Source organism: Hyla sarda, chromosome 9 (genome assembly GCF_029499605.1).
Source record: "Hyla sarda isolate aHylSar1 chromosome 9, aHylSar1.hap1, whole genome shotgun sequence".
Lineage (NCBI taxonomy): Eukaryota > Metazoa > Chordata > Amphibia > Anura > Hylidae > Hyla > Hyla sarda.
This window is the reverse complement of record NC_079197.1, coordinates 69734195-69753533: the sequence shown is the minus strand read 5'-3', so window position 1 is coordinate 69753533 and position 19339 is coordinate 69734195. Positions and strand designations below refer to the sequence as shown.

Here is a 19339-nt window from a genome sequence, read left to right as displayed (position 1 = left end):
TGCGCCAGTCCCTTGGCACAATACCAGACACCAGAGAATCTCTAAATATCATGAACAAGGGTACAGATATTACTGAACTTACCTCTCTAAGAACTCTTGGGTGTAGTCCATCTGGTCCTGGAGATTGGCTTACATTTACTTTATTTAACTTACCTTGTACCATCTTTACATTAAACCAGTTCAGTACATTACATGATGTGTTACCAGCACTGACCTGTCCAATGTCAGCTCCTTCTTCCATGGTATATACAGAACTAAAGAACCCATTCAGTAGCTCCACCTTCTCTTGATCACCCGTGACAACCTCCCCATTATCATTATTAAGGGATCCTACATGCTCTGTCCTTGGTTTTTTTGTATTTATATATCTAAAAAAAAAATGTTTAGGATTAGTTTTGCTTTCTTTGGCCACTTGTCTCTCATTTTGAATTTTTGCCTTTTTTATTACATTTTTACAGATTTTATTAAGTTCTTTGTACTGTTTAAATGTTATAGCTGACCCATCAGATTTGTATTTTTTAAAAGCCATTTTTTTGTTGTTTATTGCTCTTTTAACATCATTTGTCAGCCATGTAGGATTTAGTTTTAATCGTTTATATTTGTTCCCCTTTGGTACATATTTAGCTGTATAGTTATTTATAGTTGATTTAAAGATGTCCCACTTACCTTTTGTATCAGTATTTGAGAACACCTCCCCCCAGGCTATGTCCTGTAGTGCAGATCTCAGCCCAGGGAAATTTGCCTTTTTAAAGTTATATGTTTTTTCCTTCCCCGTCTGTCTTTGTTTTCTACATTTGAAATCAAAAGTAACTATATTGTGGTCACTTTTACCAAGGTTTTCCCTCACAGTTACATTACCAACCAGCTCTGCGTTGTTGGAAATGATCAGATCCAACAAGGCATCACTTCTTGTTGGGTCCTCCACAAACTGGCCCATATAATTATCCTGCAAAATCTGCTGGATCAGACAAGATAAGGTCTTTTAGGTGGTTCAAGCACTGTATGGCTTCCCATGATAGTGGCTGCTTCTGAGTTATAGCTGGAATGGCATCATACAGAGGTTGCATCAGTTATGAGGCATCAGGAATCCATTGTCGGCAGTAAGTGATCATACCAAGAAAGGCTTATAGTTGTTGTAGGTACAGGAATTTCTTCTATGGCTTGCTTCCTGTCTTCCGTGAGGTGTTTAGCACCTTGAGAAATACAATGTCTTAGGAAGACAACTCTTCGTTGTGCCCACTGAACTTTTTCAAGGGACACCTTGCAATTGATTGAAGAAAGGAAAGATAGCAGGTCAACTGAAGAGGTGGCACACTCATCTTGCAATGTGGCACAGAGTAGCAGGTCATCCACGTATTGAAGTAAAGTCACCATGGATGCAGACAAGTGCATAAGGCTTGAGAAAAGTGATTGGGGAGTTTTGAGCTCCCTGTGGCAAGCGTGTCCAGGTGTATTGTCCTCCTTGGTGAGTAAAGGCAAAGAGGTATTGGCAGTCCGGATGCAATGGAACCCTGAATAAAGTATTGGCTAATTCCAGAACAGTAAAAAACTTGGCATCTGGTGGTATCGAGCTGAGCAGAGTATGTGCATTGGGAACAATGGGAGTATCCAGAATTGTGGCAGCATTAATGGCACGAAGGTCATGTACCATGCAGAACTTCTCAGGTTGTCCTTCTGGTGTCTTCTTCTTCACTGGAAACAAAGGAGTGTTTGCTGGGGAAACACATTTGAGAAGAGTTGCGATTTGTTCAGAAAGAGAAGTTTCTTGGTTTGCTTTGAGCGGATACTGGGTTACTCTAGGTATCTCGGCACCAGGTTTTAAGAAAACCTTAACAGGCGGAACAGGTAAGAGTCCAATATCCTTCTGACCAGACACGGTCAGGAATTTGTTGTAGATAGACATCGGGTATAGTCTTTGTTTCGATATTCATGACCATCAGTAGAGAGGCCTGCAAAATACAAACTTCTTCAGGTGTGAGTGGTTGAGATAATTCAATGTGCATTCCATCATCCTCATATTTTATGGTGGCTTTGAGCTTCAGGAGTAAATTCGCACCTAACAGGTTGAGTGGGAACATATCTGATATAAGCAGCCGGGAAAGGATATCTTGATATGCTCCAAAAGGTATAGGGTGGGTGAGGTTCTAAGTAACAGGTGTGCCATCTACTCCCACACAAGAAAGACGATCAGAGGAAAAAAGAGAAGTGCATGGTAGGTCTTTAGAGTGTATTACGGATCTGGCTGCACCTGTGTCCACTAGGAAAGGAAGAGTTTTGCCACAGACTGTAAGATTTACAAACGAGGTTGGTCCTGATTTAGTAAAGTCGGTATGAGTGGATACTTGTGAAATCAATGTGGGCACAGGCTTGACAACATCCTATCGAGGACCATAAGGTAGTTGTTGGAAGTCTGAGTAGTAGGAGGAGCGAGCATTATACATTGTAAGTGCATCTTCACAGATTGCCACTTTGGAGAATTTTTTGGAAGGTGCAGCTTCACTTTATTTCTCAAAAGCTTTCACAATGAGTAAGATTTGTTTTGTTTTCAAGTTCCACATATTCAGGCCTAGTATCCATAAGTCTCTTCTTTGTAGTATCAGTCAGGCCATTAACAAAGGTGTTGATGAAGGCTGACTTATGGAATTTGAATTCCAGGTCATAGCCTTGATCCTGGAACAGTCTAAGCAGTCTGGAGAATAATTTAGCAGTCTTCATAGGGTCTTGAGAGGCATCAGAGCTGGAGGCTAAGCGGTCTCTAGCCCAGGCATGTAATTGTCGGCAGAATTCGGCTCCAGAAGAGTATGTCTCTTGGTCCACAATATGAGTGCCATCAAGACTGGTGGAGATGATAGGCCAGAAAGCTTCTCCATCCTTAATAGAGACCAGAAGAAGTAAATCCTTCCATACTGATGAGTAGGTTTGTTGGATTTGCTTGATTCTCCTATAGAAAGGCATTGGCTGTTTCTCTGGGTTAGGGAGTTGGCTGAACAGATTATTTATTTCCACTAGGGTGAAAGGGACATATTTATAATGGGTATTTAATGGTGCTGTTCCAGGTGCATTTGTTTCCCCACTAGGTGTGGATGTAATTGCCATTGTTTCTGGTGATCTAGGTCTTGGTTCTTGAGGTCTTAAGAAGCCAGGCAAAATATCATTGGAGTTATTAGGCTGTATAGGCAACACTGTTGATAGAGTGAATTTAGGTAGGCCAGGTATTAAGTCATCTGAGTCATCTTGTGGTATTGATTGCATAAGTTAACAGCATTCACCGAAGCTTGGACAGTTTTGTACGTGTTACAGATAAGCCTGATTTCTTGCAATGTAGGTATTGGTTGGTGATGTTTAATAGAGGACACTATTACACTGGCACAGATATCAGGAGGAAATCAGCAGAAACCACAACTAATGGTTGGAATAGCCAAAGTACAAATTTTTCTCTCTGCAGCAAAATCAAGAATGCAGTGTATTGTAGACTGGAGCTTCCTTATACAAGCATCATGTTGGTCAGAGGAATATCTGGGACCAACAGCATGTATAATTATGTTACAAGGCAGTGTCCTGTAACCTGTAACGGCCAATTGGGTGGTGAAAATGAGCCCTTGTTTTTTTACCAGCAGGTTAGAGTTCTGTTGGATACTATGCCCCCTGTATTCACTAGGTCAGCAGCAAGTCCATCATTATGTTGAAGATATGAATTTGCAGGGTTAACCATAGCTCCAACTTTCTGGGTTTCCATAGAACCAAGGCCTACTCGGAGTAAGGTATTCTTCCAGATTCTTGTTTCAAGGGCTGTTTGGAAATTTTCAGGCACCATATTTACTATAATAGTTCTGGACATGATACTGTCCGAGGTATTGGGATGTTCTTGAAATCGCACCACAGCTGGTGTGATTGTATTAACAGGGTTAAGATGTGTCATTCCTGAGGATTGATGATGATGATGATCATTAGTAGGTGAATAGAACCGTACATGTGACTCGTTTTGGGCTGGAGGACTTTCTACATTGGCCAGAGGTGTTTGAGATCTCGGTGGGACCCAGCGATTATTAGCAGAATCAAATAGAGGGCTCTCAGGTGGGGATCGGGCTGGGTAGAAAGTGGGAACAGGTCGTTGGGAGGAAGGTACAACGAGAGAGTGTGTGGACTGATGTGGATATAGGCCGGTGACTTGGTCAGCAGGTACATAGTAACATCCATCTTGGGTCACAACTGAAAGGAGGGGAAGTGCCCCTGCATTAGAAAGGCTGCTAAAGGAAGTTCCGGTTGGAGGCCTTCTGGCCTGTTTGGGTGTATTGGCTGTATGCTCAGTCAGTCCAGGGAGCAGGTAGTTTGGGTGAACCAAGATGGCTGACAGAAGAGAAAGTAGGTAAGACTGAACTTCCGGGTGCACTTGATATAATGGGTGTTTCAAGATGGCTGCCATTACAGGAAGAGGAAGCAGCAGGATCCATATTTCTGGGTGTTTCAAGATGACTGCCAGTACAGGAAGTAGGTGAGGCATTACTTTCGAGTATAGCAAGATGGCTGCTTGCTTCGCAGGGGGGGGGGGGGGGGGGGGCTAGCAAACATGGCTGACACCGGAAGGAGGTAACGTGTGATATAGTGGGCGGGGACATTTTGGGTGGGGACCATTTTGAGAGTACAGGGAGGGTTTTGTAGGAGTACAAGGAGGAGCATTTATAGTCCGGGCTTGGCTACAAGAAACACAGTTTTCAGCAGGTTTTGCTGGCCACAATGGGGACACACCCAACAGTTAGAATCACCGCCTTTTATGGTTGTGGCAGGTCTTTGTCTTTGTAATACAGGTATACAGTTAAATTATCCTTTTTATCTCTGCACTCCATTTCTACATATTTTTCTTTTGTTATGGAACACAAAGTTAGGTACCAAGCTTGGGCAGCAGCCAACAAATCATTATCCTCCAATATCCCCTTATGCTGCTTAATGGCTTCAGACCATATGTCTGGGTGCAGTCTAACCTTCTCATGAATGCCACAGATAAACATCAATTTCTTCATTCTTTCAAGATGCCTCTTCCCCTCAAGGTGCATGACTTTTACACGTGCCTCTTGATATCCAGGCAAAGTGTTCATCTTTATCTTTCTAAAGTCAATCAATGCAAGAATTGAACAATTTTAAAGTCTCAGAGAAATTGAGGATCGTGCAATTACCCTATTAACAAAAACTCTCAGTGGATTGGCCAAACAAAAATTTATACTAAACACCAAACAATAGGTGCGTACAGTGACAAACAAAGGTTATCACTGATCCTACTATTATCTTCTAATCTAAACCTTTACTGATACACCACAAAACATAGGAGAGTCAATTCTTTGCTCAAGTACATCACAAAAGATATCGTTAAGCCACCACAAAAACGTCCTCTGATACAGAAAAAGATACTCAGCTGATACAAATCAAAAGTTATCAGATTAGAATCTGATACATACAAAGGTATCAGGAGTACAATCAAAGATACCAGGGGCTTCGAACACAAAAGTCTACAACACTCTTAACTCCCTTGACCAAATCCACTGGATAGATCAAAAAGTCAAAAAAATCTAAATTAAATCCAAGCAAGGATCCAAAAAAAAACTAGATTTTTAAAGACTCAAAAATCTCAAAAAAATCTTCCCTGCTTTATGCCTTCTGAGTTTTTTTTAAAGCGGCGGTCAATCACTAGTGACCAAAAACTCCTCCGTGAAAAAGGAAACAACACAGCGGGGAAATCTCTGTCGCTAAGAGTTAAATCCTAGAGGGTCGAAATAGGCCATCCAAACTCCCACAAAACTGCCCAAAGACACAAATAAGACTACAGACTTACCATGTTCTCGTAGGGTTGATCAAGCCCCTAATTTTGGGCAATATTGAGTTGCCTGGGGTGGCTCAAAGTGTCCTTCCACCGGATCTGTATCTTCCCTCGAGTGTGGTCCAGGGATTCGAATACCACTTCTGACACCAACTGTCAAGGATGCCTTGCAGTGATACCTTAAACTGTGAGTGACTACCGCTGTGCTATTTGCTGAGTGTCGACATAAGCAAATTTACATCAGACAATGTTGGTATATATTCCCTTCTCAGCACTCCCAAGGAGCTCTGTCAGGTCTTTATTAGAAAATCAGATAATTTTTTTCAGTAGACAAAAAGGGGAGGGTAAAACTATTGCATCAATCATCGTTTTATATGCTGATTGGTCATTTGAGTATGGCGTAGCATAAGTCACGTATATAGCAACTCCTCTATCTTGAGATTTTGCCATCCTTCCACAAAGTCCAATGTTTAGACTTCAATTGCTGACTTCTTGTATCTTGGCTCCATCCAACGTTCTCTTTTCTCCATTACAGGCAAAGAGCAGGCTGAAATTTTTTGAATTAAGGAGAAACAAAGTTCTTCTGCGATATTTTAGCAAGAGTATATAGCATGTAGCAAAGGCATATGAGTATAGATATATTGATCAATATATCAGAATATTATAGACCCAACACTAGTATTCATTAACTTGTAATATATTTTTCAAGAAAAACATCCAGGCCCCCTTGAACTTGTTTATTAAGTTGGACATCACGACATCATGTGGCAGAGAGTTCTATAGTCTAACTGCTCTTACAGTAAAGAATCTCTGTCTGTGATGATGGTGAAACCTTCTTTCCTCTAGACATAGATGCCCCCTTGTCATGGTTATTGGCCTAGGTATAAACCATCACTAGAAAGATCTCTGTACTTTCCATTCATATATTAGTGCATCGTGATCAAATCGCCCCTAAGATGTCTTTTCTCTAAATTAAATAACCTCAAGCTTGATAACCTGTCTTGGTCCTCTCCAGTTCCGCCATGCCCTTCTCATATACAGGTGCTCAAAAGTGGATACAATATGTGGTCTGAGCAATGATTTATACAGAGGCATAATTATGTTTTTGTCTCTATGCCTCTCTTGATACATCCCGTGATTTTTTTTTTGCCTTGGCAACAGCTGCCTAGCACACTGCATGGTATTTTTGTATATAACTTTGTTTAAACTTTGCATGTCATAGTAACATAATTCATGAGGTTGAAAAAAGACCAGAGTCCATCAAGTTTAACCTATATCCCTACTGAGTCCCTACTGAGTTGATCCAGAGGAAGGCAAAAAACCCTCATACTAGAGGTAAAAATTCCTTCCCGACTCCAAATGGCAGTCAGAATAAATCCCTGGATCAAAGTTCTGTCCCTATAAATCTAGTATACATAACCAGCTATGTTATTACTCTCCAAAAATGCATCCAGACCCGTTTTGAACTCTTTTACAGAGTTCACCATGACCACTTCCTCCGGGAGAGAATTCCACAGTCTCACTGCTCTTACAGTAAAGAACCCCCGTCTGTGCTGGTGTAGAAACCTTCTTTCCTCTAAATGTAGAGGATGCCCCCTTGTTATAGATACAGTCCTGGGTATAAATAGATCATGGGAGAAATCTCTGTATGGCCCCCTGATATATTTATACATAGTTATTAGGTCGCCCCTAAGCCTTCTTTTTTCTAAACTAAATAACCCTAATTCTGATAATCTTTTTGTGTACTGTAGTTCTCCCATTCCCCGTATTACCCTGGTTGCCCGTCTTTGAACCCTCTCCAGCTCCACTATATCTTTCTTGTACACTGGAGCCCAGTACTGTTCATAGTATTCTATGTGTGGTCTGACTAGTGATTTGTACAGCGGTAGAATTATTTCCTTGTGATGCACCCCGTGATTTTATTAGCCTTGGCAGCAGCTGCCCGACACTGGTCACTACAGCTAAATTTACTGTTAACTAAAACTTATAAGCCCTTTTCTATGTCAGTCGTCCCAAGTGTTCTCCCATTTAATACATAATCCCAGCCCAGATTTTTCCTCCCCATGTGCATTACCTTACATTTATAAGTGTTGAACCTCATTTGCCACTTCCCAGCCAAAACCTCTAACCTATCCAGATCCAGTTGTAACAGTGCACTGTCCTCTTTTGTGTATACCGCTTTACATAGTTTAGTATCATCTGCAAAGATTGTTACTTTACTATTCAACCCCTCTACAAGGTCATTAATAAATATATTAAACAGAACAGGACCCAAGACGGACCCCTGTGGTAGCCCACTAGTAACAGTCACCCAATCAGAATAAGTACCATTAATAACCACCCTCTGTTTCCTATCACTGAGCCAGTTACTTACCCACTTACACATATTGTCCCCCAGCCCGATCCTTCTCATTTTATGCACCAACCTTTTATGTGGCACCGTATCAAATGCTTTGGAAAAATCCAGATATACGACATCCAGAGATTCCCCCTGGTCCAGTCTGGAGCTCACCTCCTCATAGAAGCTGATCAGGTTAGTTTGACAGGACCGATCCCTCATAAAGCCATGCTGATATGGAGTCATACATTTATTTGTATCAAGATATTCCAAAATAGCATCTCTTAGAAAACCCTCAAACAATTTACATACAACAGAGGTTAAACTAACAGGTCTATAATTCCCGGGGTCACCTTTTGTTCCCTTTTTAAATATTGGTACCACATTTGCTATGCGCCAGTCCAGGGGAACAGTCCCTGTTGCTATAGAGTCCCGGAATATTAAAAATAGGGGTCTGTCTATAACATTACTTAATTCCTTTAGAACACGGGGGTGAATGCCATCCGGACCTGGTGATTTGTCTGTTTTGATTTTTTGTAGGCGGCACTGTACTTCATCCTGGGTTAGACAGGTGACCTGTACTGTGGATTTTACCTTATCACACTGTATTTCACCTGGCTTTTCATTTTCCTCGTTGAATATATTGGAGAAGAATTTGTTTAATATATTTGCTTTTTCCTGATCCCTGTTTATAATTTCTTCCTCATAATTTTTTAAGGGGCCCACACTTTCATATTTGACCTTTTTGCTATTAATATAGTTAACCCCTTAAGGACCAAGGACGTATGAGTACGTCCTTGATCCCGCTCCCGTGATATAACGCGGAGTCCCACGGTGACCCCGCATCATATCACGGCGGGCCCGGCGTCATAGTCAAGCTGGGACCCGCCGCTAATAGCGCGTGGCACTGATCGCGGTGCCGCGCGCTATTAACCATTTAGCTGCACACTCAAAGCTGAGCCACGCGGCTAAAAGTGAAAATAAAAAGTGCCGGTTAGCTCAGTGGGCTGTTCGGGATAGCCGCGGCGAAATCGCTGCATCCCGAACAGCTTACAGGACAGTCGGAGGGTCCCTACCTGCCTCCTCGCTGTCCGATCGCCGAATGACTGCTCAGTGCCTGAGATCCAGGCATGAGCAGTCAAGCGGCAGAATCATCAATCACTGGTTTCCTATGAGAAACCAGTGATCAATGTAAAAGATCAGTGTGTGCAGTGTTATAGGTCCCTATATGGTATCATCGCGTGCGGAAATGTCCGAATAATAAAAATATATTGTTAATTAACCGCACGGTCAATGGCGTACGCGCAAAAAAATTCCAAAGTCCAAAATAGTGCATTTTTGGTCACTTTTTATATGATATCATCGATCAATAAGTCCTATCAATGCAAAAATGGTACCATTAAAAACTTCAGATCATGGCGCAAAAAATGAGCCCTCATACCGCACCATACGCGGAAAAATAAAAAAGTTAGTGGTCAGAAGATGACAATTTTAAAAGTATTAATTTTCCTGCATGAAGTTATGATTTTTTCCAGAAGTACGACAAAATCAAACCTATATAAGATGGGTATCATTTTAATCATATGAACCTACAGAATAAAGATAAGGTGTCATCTTTACCGAAAAATGTACTACGTAGAAACGGAAGCCCCCAAAAGTTAGAAAACGGCGGGTTTCTTTTTCAATTTTGTATCACAATGATTTTTTTTTTCCGTTTCACCGTAGATTTTTGGGCAAAATGACTGACGTCATTACAAAGTAGAATTGGTGGCGCAAAAAAATAAGCAATCATATGAATTTTTAGGTGGAAAATTGAAAGAGTTATGATTTTTTAAAGGCAAGGAGCAAAAAACGAAAGTGCAAAAACGGAAAAACCCCCGGTCCTTAAGGGGTTAAAGAACATTTTGGGGTTAGTTTTACTCTCTTTGGCAAGGGGTTAACAGTTTTCTCTGAGTCTTAAAGTGTATGTTTTTCCAGGTGAAGAAGCCAAGAACCCTCAACGCTCTATTCCAATTGGTATCATCGTTTCACTCCTAGTTTGCTTTGTGGCCTACTTCGGAGTATCTGCTGCACTTACGCTTATGTCACCATACTTTTTACTGAGTAAAGATAGTCCCCTTCCTGGAGCATTTAGATATGTGGGTTGGAATCCCGCTAGTTACATTGTCTCTGTTGGGTCTTTATGTGCCCTTTCAACAAGGTAAAGTCTACTTATGTATAAAATGCTAAAATCTAATTTTCTGTAATCTCAGTTTCTGTAATTTCCATTGAGATATATATATATATATATATATATATATATATATATAAATTGGTTTGTGTGCATGTAGGGACAGCTCTCTCCTGCTGCTTCTTCTTATCTTACAGCCACAGGTGTACCCCCACAAACATTTGACAGATCTATTATAATTGCCAATATTTTAGATTGGCAGTTCTGTAATAATGGACCATATTTTGGATTTACAAGCAGAGAGGGAACGGGTAGGTCAACTCACTACTCGAAGTATATTAACTGGAATCTGTTCCAGTCATGGGTGTAAATGTTGGCACCCCTGAAATTTTTCAAGAAACTGAAGTATTTCTCACAGAAAATGATTGCAGTAACACATGTTTATTCCCTTTGTGTGTATTGGAACTAAACCAAAAAAGGGAGGAAAAAAAGCAAATTGGACATAGTCTCACCAAACTCCAAAAATGGTCTGAACAAAATTATTGGCACCCTTAACTAAATCACACAAGAAGGAATAAGCCGGAACAGCTTAGCACAGATTTAGCACTTCCACAGTAACTTTTGTTTGCATGTTATAGCCGGGAGTATGAGGTTCACCACATATGCATAGAGTCCCATTCCTGGTGATCAATCCCAAAAAGCAAGATTCATGTAGAAATATAGGTACAGTGGATACAGGAGGCACTCACCATCGGAAACTGTGCAAAATTTGGTCTGGACGAAATTATTGGCACCCTTTCAAAATTGTGGAAAAATAAGATTGTTTCAAGCATGAGATGTTCCTTTTAACTCACCTGGGGCAAGTAACAGGTGTGGGCAATATAAAAATCACACCTGAAAGCAGATAAAAAGGAGAGTCACTTAGTCTTTGCATTGTGTGTCTGTGTGTGCCCCACTAAACATTGACAACCGAAAGAGGAGAAGAAAACTGTCTGAGGACTTGAGAACCAGAATTGTGTAAAAATATCAACAATCTGAAGGTTAAAAGTCCATCTCCAGACATCTAGATTTGCCTTTATCCACAGTACGCAACATTATCAAGAAGTTTGCAACCCATGGCACTGTAGCTAATCTCCCTGGGCGTGGACGGAAGAGAAAAATTGATGAAAGGTGCCATCGCAGGATTGTACGGATGGTGGATAAGCAGCCCCAAACAAGTTCCAAAGATATTCAAGCTGTCCTGCAGGCTCAGGGAGCATTAGTGTCAGTGCAAACTATCCATCGACATTTAAATGATGAAAAACGCTATGGCAGGAGACCCAGGAGGACCCCACTGCTGACACAGAGACATAAAAAAGCAAGACTACATTTTGCCAAAATGAACTTGAGTAAGCCAAAATCCTTCTGGGAAAAGGGCCTGTGGACAGATGAGACAAAGATAGAGCTTTTTGGTAAAGCACATGATTTTACTGTTTACCGAAAATGGAATGAGGCCTACAAAGAAAAGAACACTAACCTGATCAGCTTTTACGAGGAGGTGAGCTCCACACTGGACCAGGGGCAATCGCTGGATGTCGTATATCTGGATTTTTCCAAAGCATTTGATACGGTTCCACATAAAAGGTTGGTGCATAAAATGAGAAGGTTTGGGCTGGGGGAGAATGTGTGCAAGTGGGTAAGTAGCTGGTTCAATGATAGGAAACAGAGGGTGGTTATTAATGGTACTTATTCTGATTGGATGACTGTTACTAGTGGGGTTCCACAGGGGTCCGTCTTGGGTCCTGTCCTATTTAATATATTCATTAATGACCTTGCAGAGGGGTTGAATAGTAAAGTAGAAATCTTTGCAGATGACACCAAACTCTGTAAAGCGGTAAACACAATAGAGGACAGGGCACTGTTACAAATGGATCTGGATAGGTTGGAGGTTTGGGCTGGGAAGTGGCAGATGAGGTTCAACACTGATAAATGTAAGGTAATGCACATGGGGAAGAAAAATCTGGGCTGGGATTATGTATTAAATGGGAGAACACTTGGGACGACTGACATGGAAAAGGACGTAGGAGTCTTAGATAACAGTAAATTTAGCTGTAGTTACCAGTGTCGGGCAGCTGCTGCCAAGGCTAATAAAATCAAGGGGTGCATTAATAGGGGCATAGATGCCCACGACAGGGAAATAATTCTACCACTGTACAAATCACTAGTCAGACCACACATAGAATACTGTGTACAGTACTGGGCACCAGTGTACAAGAAAGATATAGTGGAGTTGGAAAGGGTTCAAAGATGGGCAACCCAAGTAATACGGGGAATGGGAGGACTTCAGTACCCAGAAAGATTATCAGAATTAGGGTTATTTAGTTTAGAAAAAAGAAGGCTTAGGGTAGACCTAATAACTATGTATAAATATATCAGGGGGACAGTACAGAGATCTCTCCCATGATCTATTTATACCCAGGACTGTATCTATAACAAGGGGGCATCCTCTATGTTTAGAAGAAGGTTTCTACACCAGCACAGACGGGGATTCTTTACTGTAAGAGCAGTGAGATTGTGGAATTCTCTGCCTGAGGAGGTGGTCATGGTGAACTCTGTAATTGAGTTCAAAAAGGGTCTGGATGCATTTTTGGAGAGTAATAACATTGCTGGTTATGTATACTAGATTTATAGGGACAGAAGGTTGATCCAGGGATTTATTCTGACTGCCATATTTGGAGTCGGGAAGGAATTTGTACCTCTAGTATGAGGGTTTTTTGCCTTCCTCTGGATCAACTCAACTCAATAGGGACTTATTAGGGTTATAGGTTGAACTTGATGGACTCTGGTCTTTTTTCAACCTTCTGAACTATCTTACTATGTTACTATGTAACACAGTATCTACAGTGAAATATTGTGGAGGTTCAATATTGTGGAGGTCCAACATTAAAGCTGAGAGGTGTAAGAAGCCTATAGATGGTTATAGGAAGCGACTGATTTTCAGTTATTTTTTCCAAAGGGTTTGCAACCAAATATTTAGATTAATGGTATAGGTACAGTGGATACAGGAGGCACTCACCACCGGGAACTGTGCAAAATTCAGATTCTTTATTGCATAGTGCAGGAATAAAATCGGACAAGTGTGGATTCAGCACACCAGGCAAAGGTAACAGCTATTTCACGCCTCCTCCAGGTGCTTCTTTAGACCACGCCTTTATATCCACCTACCTGTATGACGTCAGGGCAAACGGCATAAAAACAGGAATTACACCACAGTGAATTAAAAACAAGTACCCGGTGAAAAACATACATGATTCTAGCAGCTTGATTGGGAAGTATGAGTAGATTGTAAAATCAACATAATTAAGTAGGCGGCATTACATAAATGGACTCGGATCCAAGCTTGCCCTGTGCATTGTTTTTTCAGAATCCATTTAGCTTCACATTGAAGTAAGGCTTTCCGTCCACCCACACCTGAACACGCACCAGTATGAAGAAGGTGAGAACACTAGTGTCTCCCATGTGTTCGTCCAGGACGTGCTGTATCAATCTTTGTGAGCCTTTTTGTGTTTTCACCGAATGCACGTGCTCTCGGAATCTGACATTGAGTGCATGTATCTTGCACCCTATGTAGAACCTTGAGCAGGTACAGCGGATCGCATACACTACAAAATTTGTTGTACAACAAATAAAATCTCTCAACTTAACGGTGACACCTCCCAGGGTTACAAACTTATCGGTAAGAATAAATGAGCACCAAGAGCAATTACCGCAACGGAAGTTGTAAATTTACTATGTACTACTATGTCACAGATGTTTTTACATCTTTTGAAGTTAATGAGAGGTTTGTTTCTTGTATATTCTGCCAGTTCTGGATCATTCTTCAAGATAGCCCAGTTATCATGAATGGCCTTTTTAATTTGAGGGGCCATTGGGCTAACTTTAAAAGAAAGACAGTAGCATTTCCCATGTATATTACTCGGATTCTGCGAGGCTGTACTGCTATTTCTATGATGTTTTCATTTGCGGAGCAGATCGACCCGTTTGTGTATAAAGGCTTTATTAAGGGCTGCATCCAAGATGTTTCCGGATACCCCCTTCTAACTAGACGCTCCTGTAGATCGCCTGCTTGCAAAAGAAAAGTGTCCGTACTATTGATTTTTCTTAATCTCAAGAACTGCCCGTACGGCACTGCTTTCTTAACATGTTCCGGATGGTAACTCTGGAAATGAAGAACGGCGTTACAGGCAGTTGGCTTGCGTTAACCGGTAGTTACCAGATCCCCATCTATTAATTTCAGTTTTGTATCCAAGAATTCAAGTTCATTAACAGCAGTTTTGAAAGTAAATTTAAGATTCATGTCATTAGAGCCATTGAGGATCGAGATGAAGTAACCAAAAGATGACTCTGTGTCTGCCCATACAATGAACACGTCATCTACAAAGCGTCTGCAACACATTATGTATTTTAAAAAATTGTTGTTTTCTGTAAATATGTATCTTTTTTTCAAAGGCGGCTAAATAAAGTTTTGCCAGCGTACAAGCCACTGGAGTCCCCATAGCTACTCCGCCAACCTGTGAATACCAGTTATTGTCGAACATGAAGATGTTATTTGTAAAGATAAAATGCAAAGCATTGCATACATTAACTTAAGCTGGGCTTTTATCTGAATATGACAAAATGTCTCTGATGACATCAACACTTTGAAGTTGTGGTATGCTTGTATATAAACTTTCGATATCTATTGATGCCAGAATACAATTCTCGGGCCATACCATATCTTCAAGGATTAACAAAAATGTTTTTGTGTCTTTAACTAAAGCAGGAATGTCTGACAGTAGAGGATGCCAAAGCCGGGGGAGGGGGGGGGGGATCTTGGGCGGGAACCAGGGTTTTGTGCACCTTACGTAAAAAATACCAACAGGTTTCCCTCGGATGTGTAGGGAGTAATTTCTCTGCTACCCTTTTAGAGTGCACTCCTCATTCTACGTAACTCCGTAGGAATGATTGTAGTTTATTGAAGATCTTATTAATAGGGTTACCAGGTAATTTAATGTAGTTACAGGTATTTTGTAACTGGCGTGTTGCCTCCTATAGGTAATATCGTCTAGACATCAGAACGATATTGCCTCCTTTATTGGACCTTTTTACTATTACACTATTATAATTTTTTAACCTAGCTTAAGCATCCCTCTCAATTTTAGTGAGATTATCGGGAGCTATGGGATGACAAAGCGCCTTGAAGTCCTCCAGCACCTTGTGCTGGAAGACGTCAAGGCAGCCCCCCGTCTGAACTGGGGGGGGGAGGGGGGGGAGAGGGACAATTTAATTCCACCTGTAAACTCAGGTACTGATATTGTGTCTAACTCGCAAGTGTGTTCTGAGTCTGATAGCAAAGACAATCCAGCTCCTCTTGAGGTGCTTCATTCAGCACACTGAGCCCCAAAGGCCATATTGATACTGGTATTTCCCCTTCATTTCTAATAGCAGATGTATTTTTAAATTTTTTAAGAAATTTCAAAAGATGTAAAATCATCAGTGATATACTAGTACATAGTAAATTTACATCCTAGATTCCCGGCAGTAGATGGCTAAAAAATGCAGCACCAATAGGAAACTTCCATTGCGGCAATTGCTCTTGGTGCCCATTTATTGTTACCGATAAGTTTGTAACCTTGGGAGGTGTCACCGTTAAGTTGAGAGATTTTATCTGTTGTAAAAATAATTTTGTAGTGTATTCGATCCGCTGTACCTGCTCAAGGTTCTACATAGGGTGCACGATACGTGCACTCAATGTCAGATTCCGAGAGTACATGCATTCGGTGAAAACACAAAAAGGCTCACCAAGTTTGATACAGCACGTCCTGAACGAACACGGGGGGAGACACTAGTGTTCTCACCTTCTTTGTACTGGAGCGTGTTCACACCACAGAAGGTGTGGATTGATGGAAAGTCTTGCTTCAATGTGAAGCTAAATGGATTCTGAAAACCAATGCACAGGGCAAGCTTGGACTCAATGACCACTTGGATCCGAGTCCATTTATTTAATGCCGCCTACTTAATTATGTTGTTTTTACAATATACTCATACTTCCCCATCAAGCTACTAGAGTCATGTATGTTTTTAATTCACTGTGGTGTAATTCCTGTTTTTATGCAATTTATGTAAACGCCCTTTGCCCTAACGTCATACAGGTAGGTGGATATAACCACCTGGACGTGGGAGCAAAGGCGTGGTTTGAAGAAGCACCTGGAGGAGGTGTGAAATAGCTGTTACCTTTGCCTGATGTGCTGGGGCCACACATGTCCGATTTTATTCCTGCACTATGCAATAAAGAATCAGAATTTTGCAGTTCCCGGTGGTTAGTGCCTCCTGTATCCACTGTACCTATATTTCTACATGAATCTTGCTCTTTGGGATTGAGAACCTGGAACGGGACTCTATGCATATGTGGTGAACCTCATACTCCCGGCTATAACATAAAGTTACTGTGGAAGTGCTAAATCTGTGCTAAACTTTGCTGGCTTATTCCTTCTTGTGTGATGTGATTAAGTTAAGGGTGCCAATAATTTTGTCCAGCCCATTTTTGGAGTTTGGTGTGACATTATGTCCAATTTGCTTTTTTTCCTCCCTTTTATGGTTTAGTTCCAATACACACAAAGGGAATAAACATGTGTATAGCAAAACATGTGTTACTGCAATCAATTTCTGTGAGAAATGTTTCAGTTTCTTGAAAAATTTCAGGGGGGCCAACATTTACGGCCATGACTGTATCTAAAAATCCCCCAAGAAACTGCTGACAGTGTTACATAGCCACTAGGACAAGAAGACACATAATACCATTTTAATGTCTATCTGTGCTTCCAGAAAAACATAAAAGCCTTTTTCCTGGTGCCACTGAAGTACCCTGGCCTGGAATGCCTCCCAGCTCCCCCTCTTCTCCCTGTCCCAGTTTAATTGACAGAGCTTTACTTCCATTGCTAAGCCCAGTTTCAAAATCTCACATGCACTGTGCATACAAATTAAGGTACTTGTGTGGTTGTGTGACACAACTGCCCACAGCAGGAAAATTCACTATGCATGCACATCAATAAGATTGCATGGAGCAATTGCATGATTTAGAAGGGCTCAGCACTGGAAGCACAGCCCCGGCTGTTAATCAAGGCATTACAGGATGGGGAGGGGGAACTGGGAGGTGTTCTAGCCCAGTGCACTTCATAGGCCCGGAACGCCTCTTTGACACTTGGCACCAAAGTCAAAAAAAATCATTTTACAATATTTTTTAAGTAGGCCTAACAAAGGTACCACATGTCTCCTTGTTCTAGCAGCTATGTAAGCAGTTTGTTCAGTGATTTGTAAATTTGTGATTTCCAGTGACAGCTTCTTTTTAATCGTATATATATATATATATATATATATATATATATATACAGTGGGGACCAAAAGTTTGGGCACCCAATGTGCATAAAGAAGCCAAGGAAAGATGGAAAAATCTCCAAAAGGCATCAAATTACAGATTAGATATTATTATACTATGTCAACAAAAGTCAGATTTTATTTCCATCATTTACACTTTCAAAATAACAGAAAACAAAAAGAAAATGGCATCTGCAAAAGTGTGGGCACCCTGCAGAATTTATAGCATGCACTGCCCCCTTTGCAAAGCTGAGACCTGCCAGTGTTGTGAATTGTTCTCAATCATCATCTGGGAAGACCAGGTGTTGTCAGTCTCAAAGGTTTTAAATGCCCAGACTCATCTGACCTTGCCCCAACAATCAGCACCATGGGTTCTTCTAAGTTGTCTAGAAATCTGAAACTGAAAATAGTTGATGCTCACAAAGCTGGAGAAGGCTATAAGAAGATAGCAAAACATTTTGAGATGTTAATATCCTCTTAATGTAATTAAGAAATGGCAGTCATCGGGAAGAGTGGAAGTTAAAGCAAGATCTGGAAGACAAAGAAATATATCAGACAGAACAGCTCGCAGGATTGTGAGAAAAACAATTCAAAACCCACGTTTGACTGCACAATCCCTCCAGAAAGATCTGGCAGACACTGGAGTTGTGGTAAAATATTCCACTATAAAGAGATACTTGTACAAATATGGTCTTCATGGAAGAGTCATAATAAAAAAAACTCTTCTACGTTCTCACCACAAAAATCAGCGTTTGAACATTTGAACGTATGAACATATAGACAAGCCTGATGCATTTTGGAAACAAGTTCTGTGGACCAATGAGGTGAAAATTGAACTTTTTGGCCGGAATGAGCAAAGGTATGTTTGGAGAAGAAGGGGAACAGATTTTAATGAAAAGAACCTCTGTCCAACTGTTAAGCATGGGGGTGGATCAATCATGCTTTGGGGTTGTATTGCAACCAGTGGCACAGGGAAAATCTCACGAGTAGAAGGAAAAATTGATTCAATAAAATTTCAGCAAATTTTGGATGCTAACTTGATGCCATCTGTGAAAAAGCTGAAGTTAAAGAAAGGATGGCTTCTACAAATGGATAATGATCCTTAAAACACCTCGAAATCCACGAGGGAATAAATCAAGAGGCATAAACGGAAGGTTTTGCCATGGCCTTCACAATCTCCTGACCTCAACCATAATTGAAAATCTATGGATAGACCTTAAAAGAGCAGTGCGTGACAGACAGCCGAGAAATCTCAAAGAACTGGAAGACTGTAACGCCGAGCGCTACGGGTCCCGTATCCATCCCGGTGCGCTCGCGGCGTCTGGTCTCCTGCCGCGCCCCGGTCTCTCACTGACCGGGAGCGCTGCTACAATGCTGCCGACAGGGATGCGATCCGCATGGCGGCACTAGTCCGCTTGCGGATCGCATCCCGTTCTGATTACCTGCCCCGTCCTCTGTCTCAGCCCCAGTGCACGCACGCGGTCCCGCTCTCTAGGGCACGCGCGTGCCGGTTCTCTCAGATTTAAAGGGCCAGTGCACCATTAATTGGTGCCTGGCCCAATCTGTTCCTAATCAGTCCTAATTACTGTGAATACTATATAACTCACTTCTCTTTCCTGTCCCTGCCGGA

General features: G+C 41.4%; 1 protein-coding gene across 2 annotated transcripts in view; it reads left to right on the top strand.

Annotated features, from left to right (window-relative positions):
• The window catches only part of SLC7A3 (solute carrier family 7 member 3), a 208994-nt gene that overhangs the window by 147229 nt on the left and 42426 nt on the right, over positions 1 to 19339 (top strand). For both annotated transcript variants that reach the window (XM_056537883.1, XM_056537884.1), the window contains one exon: positions 10125 to 10347. In XM_056537883.1, coding sequence (XP_056393858.1) covers positions 10125 to 10347 — 223 coding nt within the window. The remainder of the gene's footprint in view (positions 1 to 10124; positions 10348 to 19339) is intronic.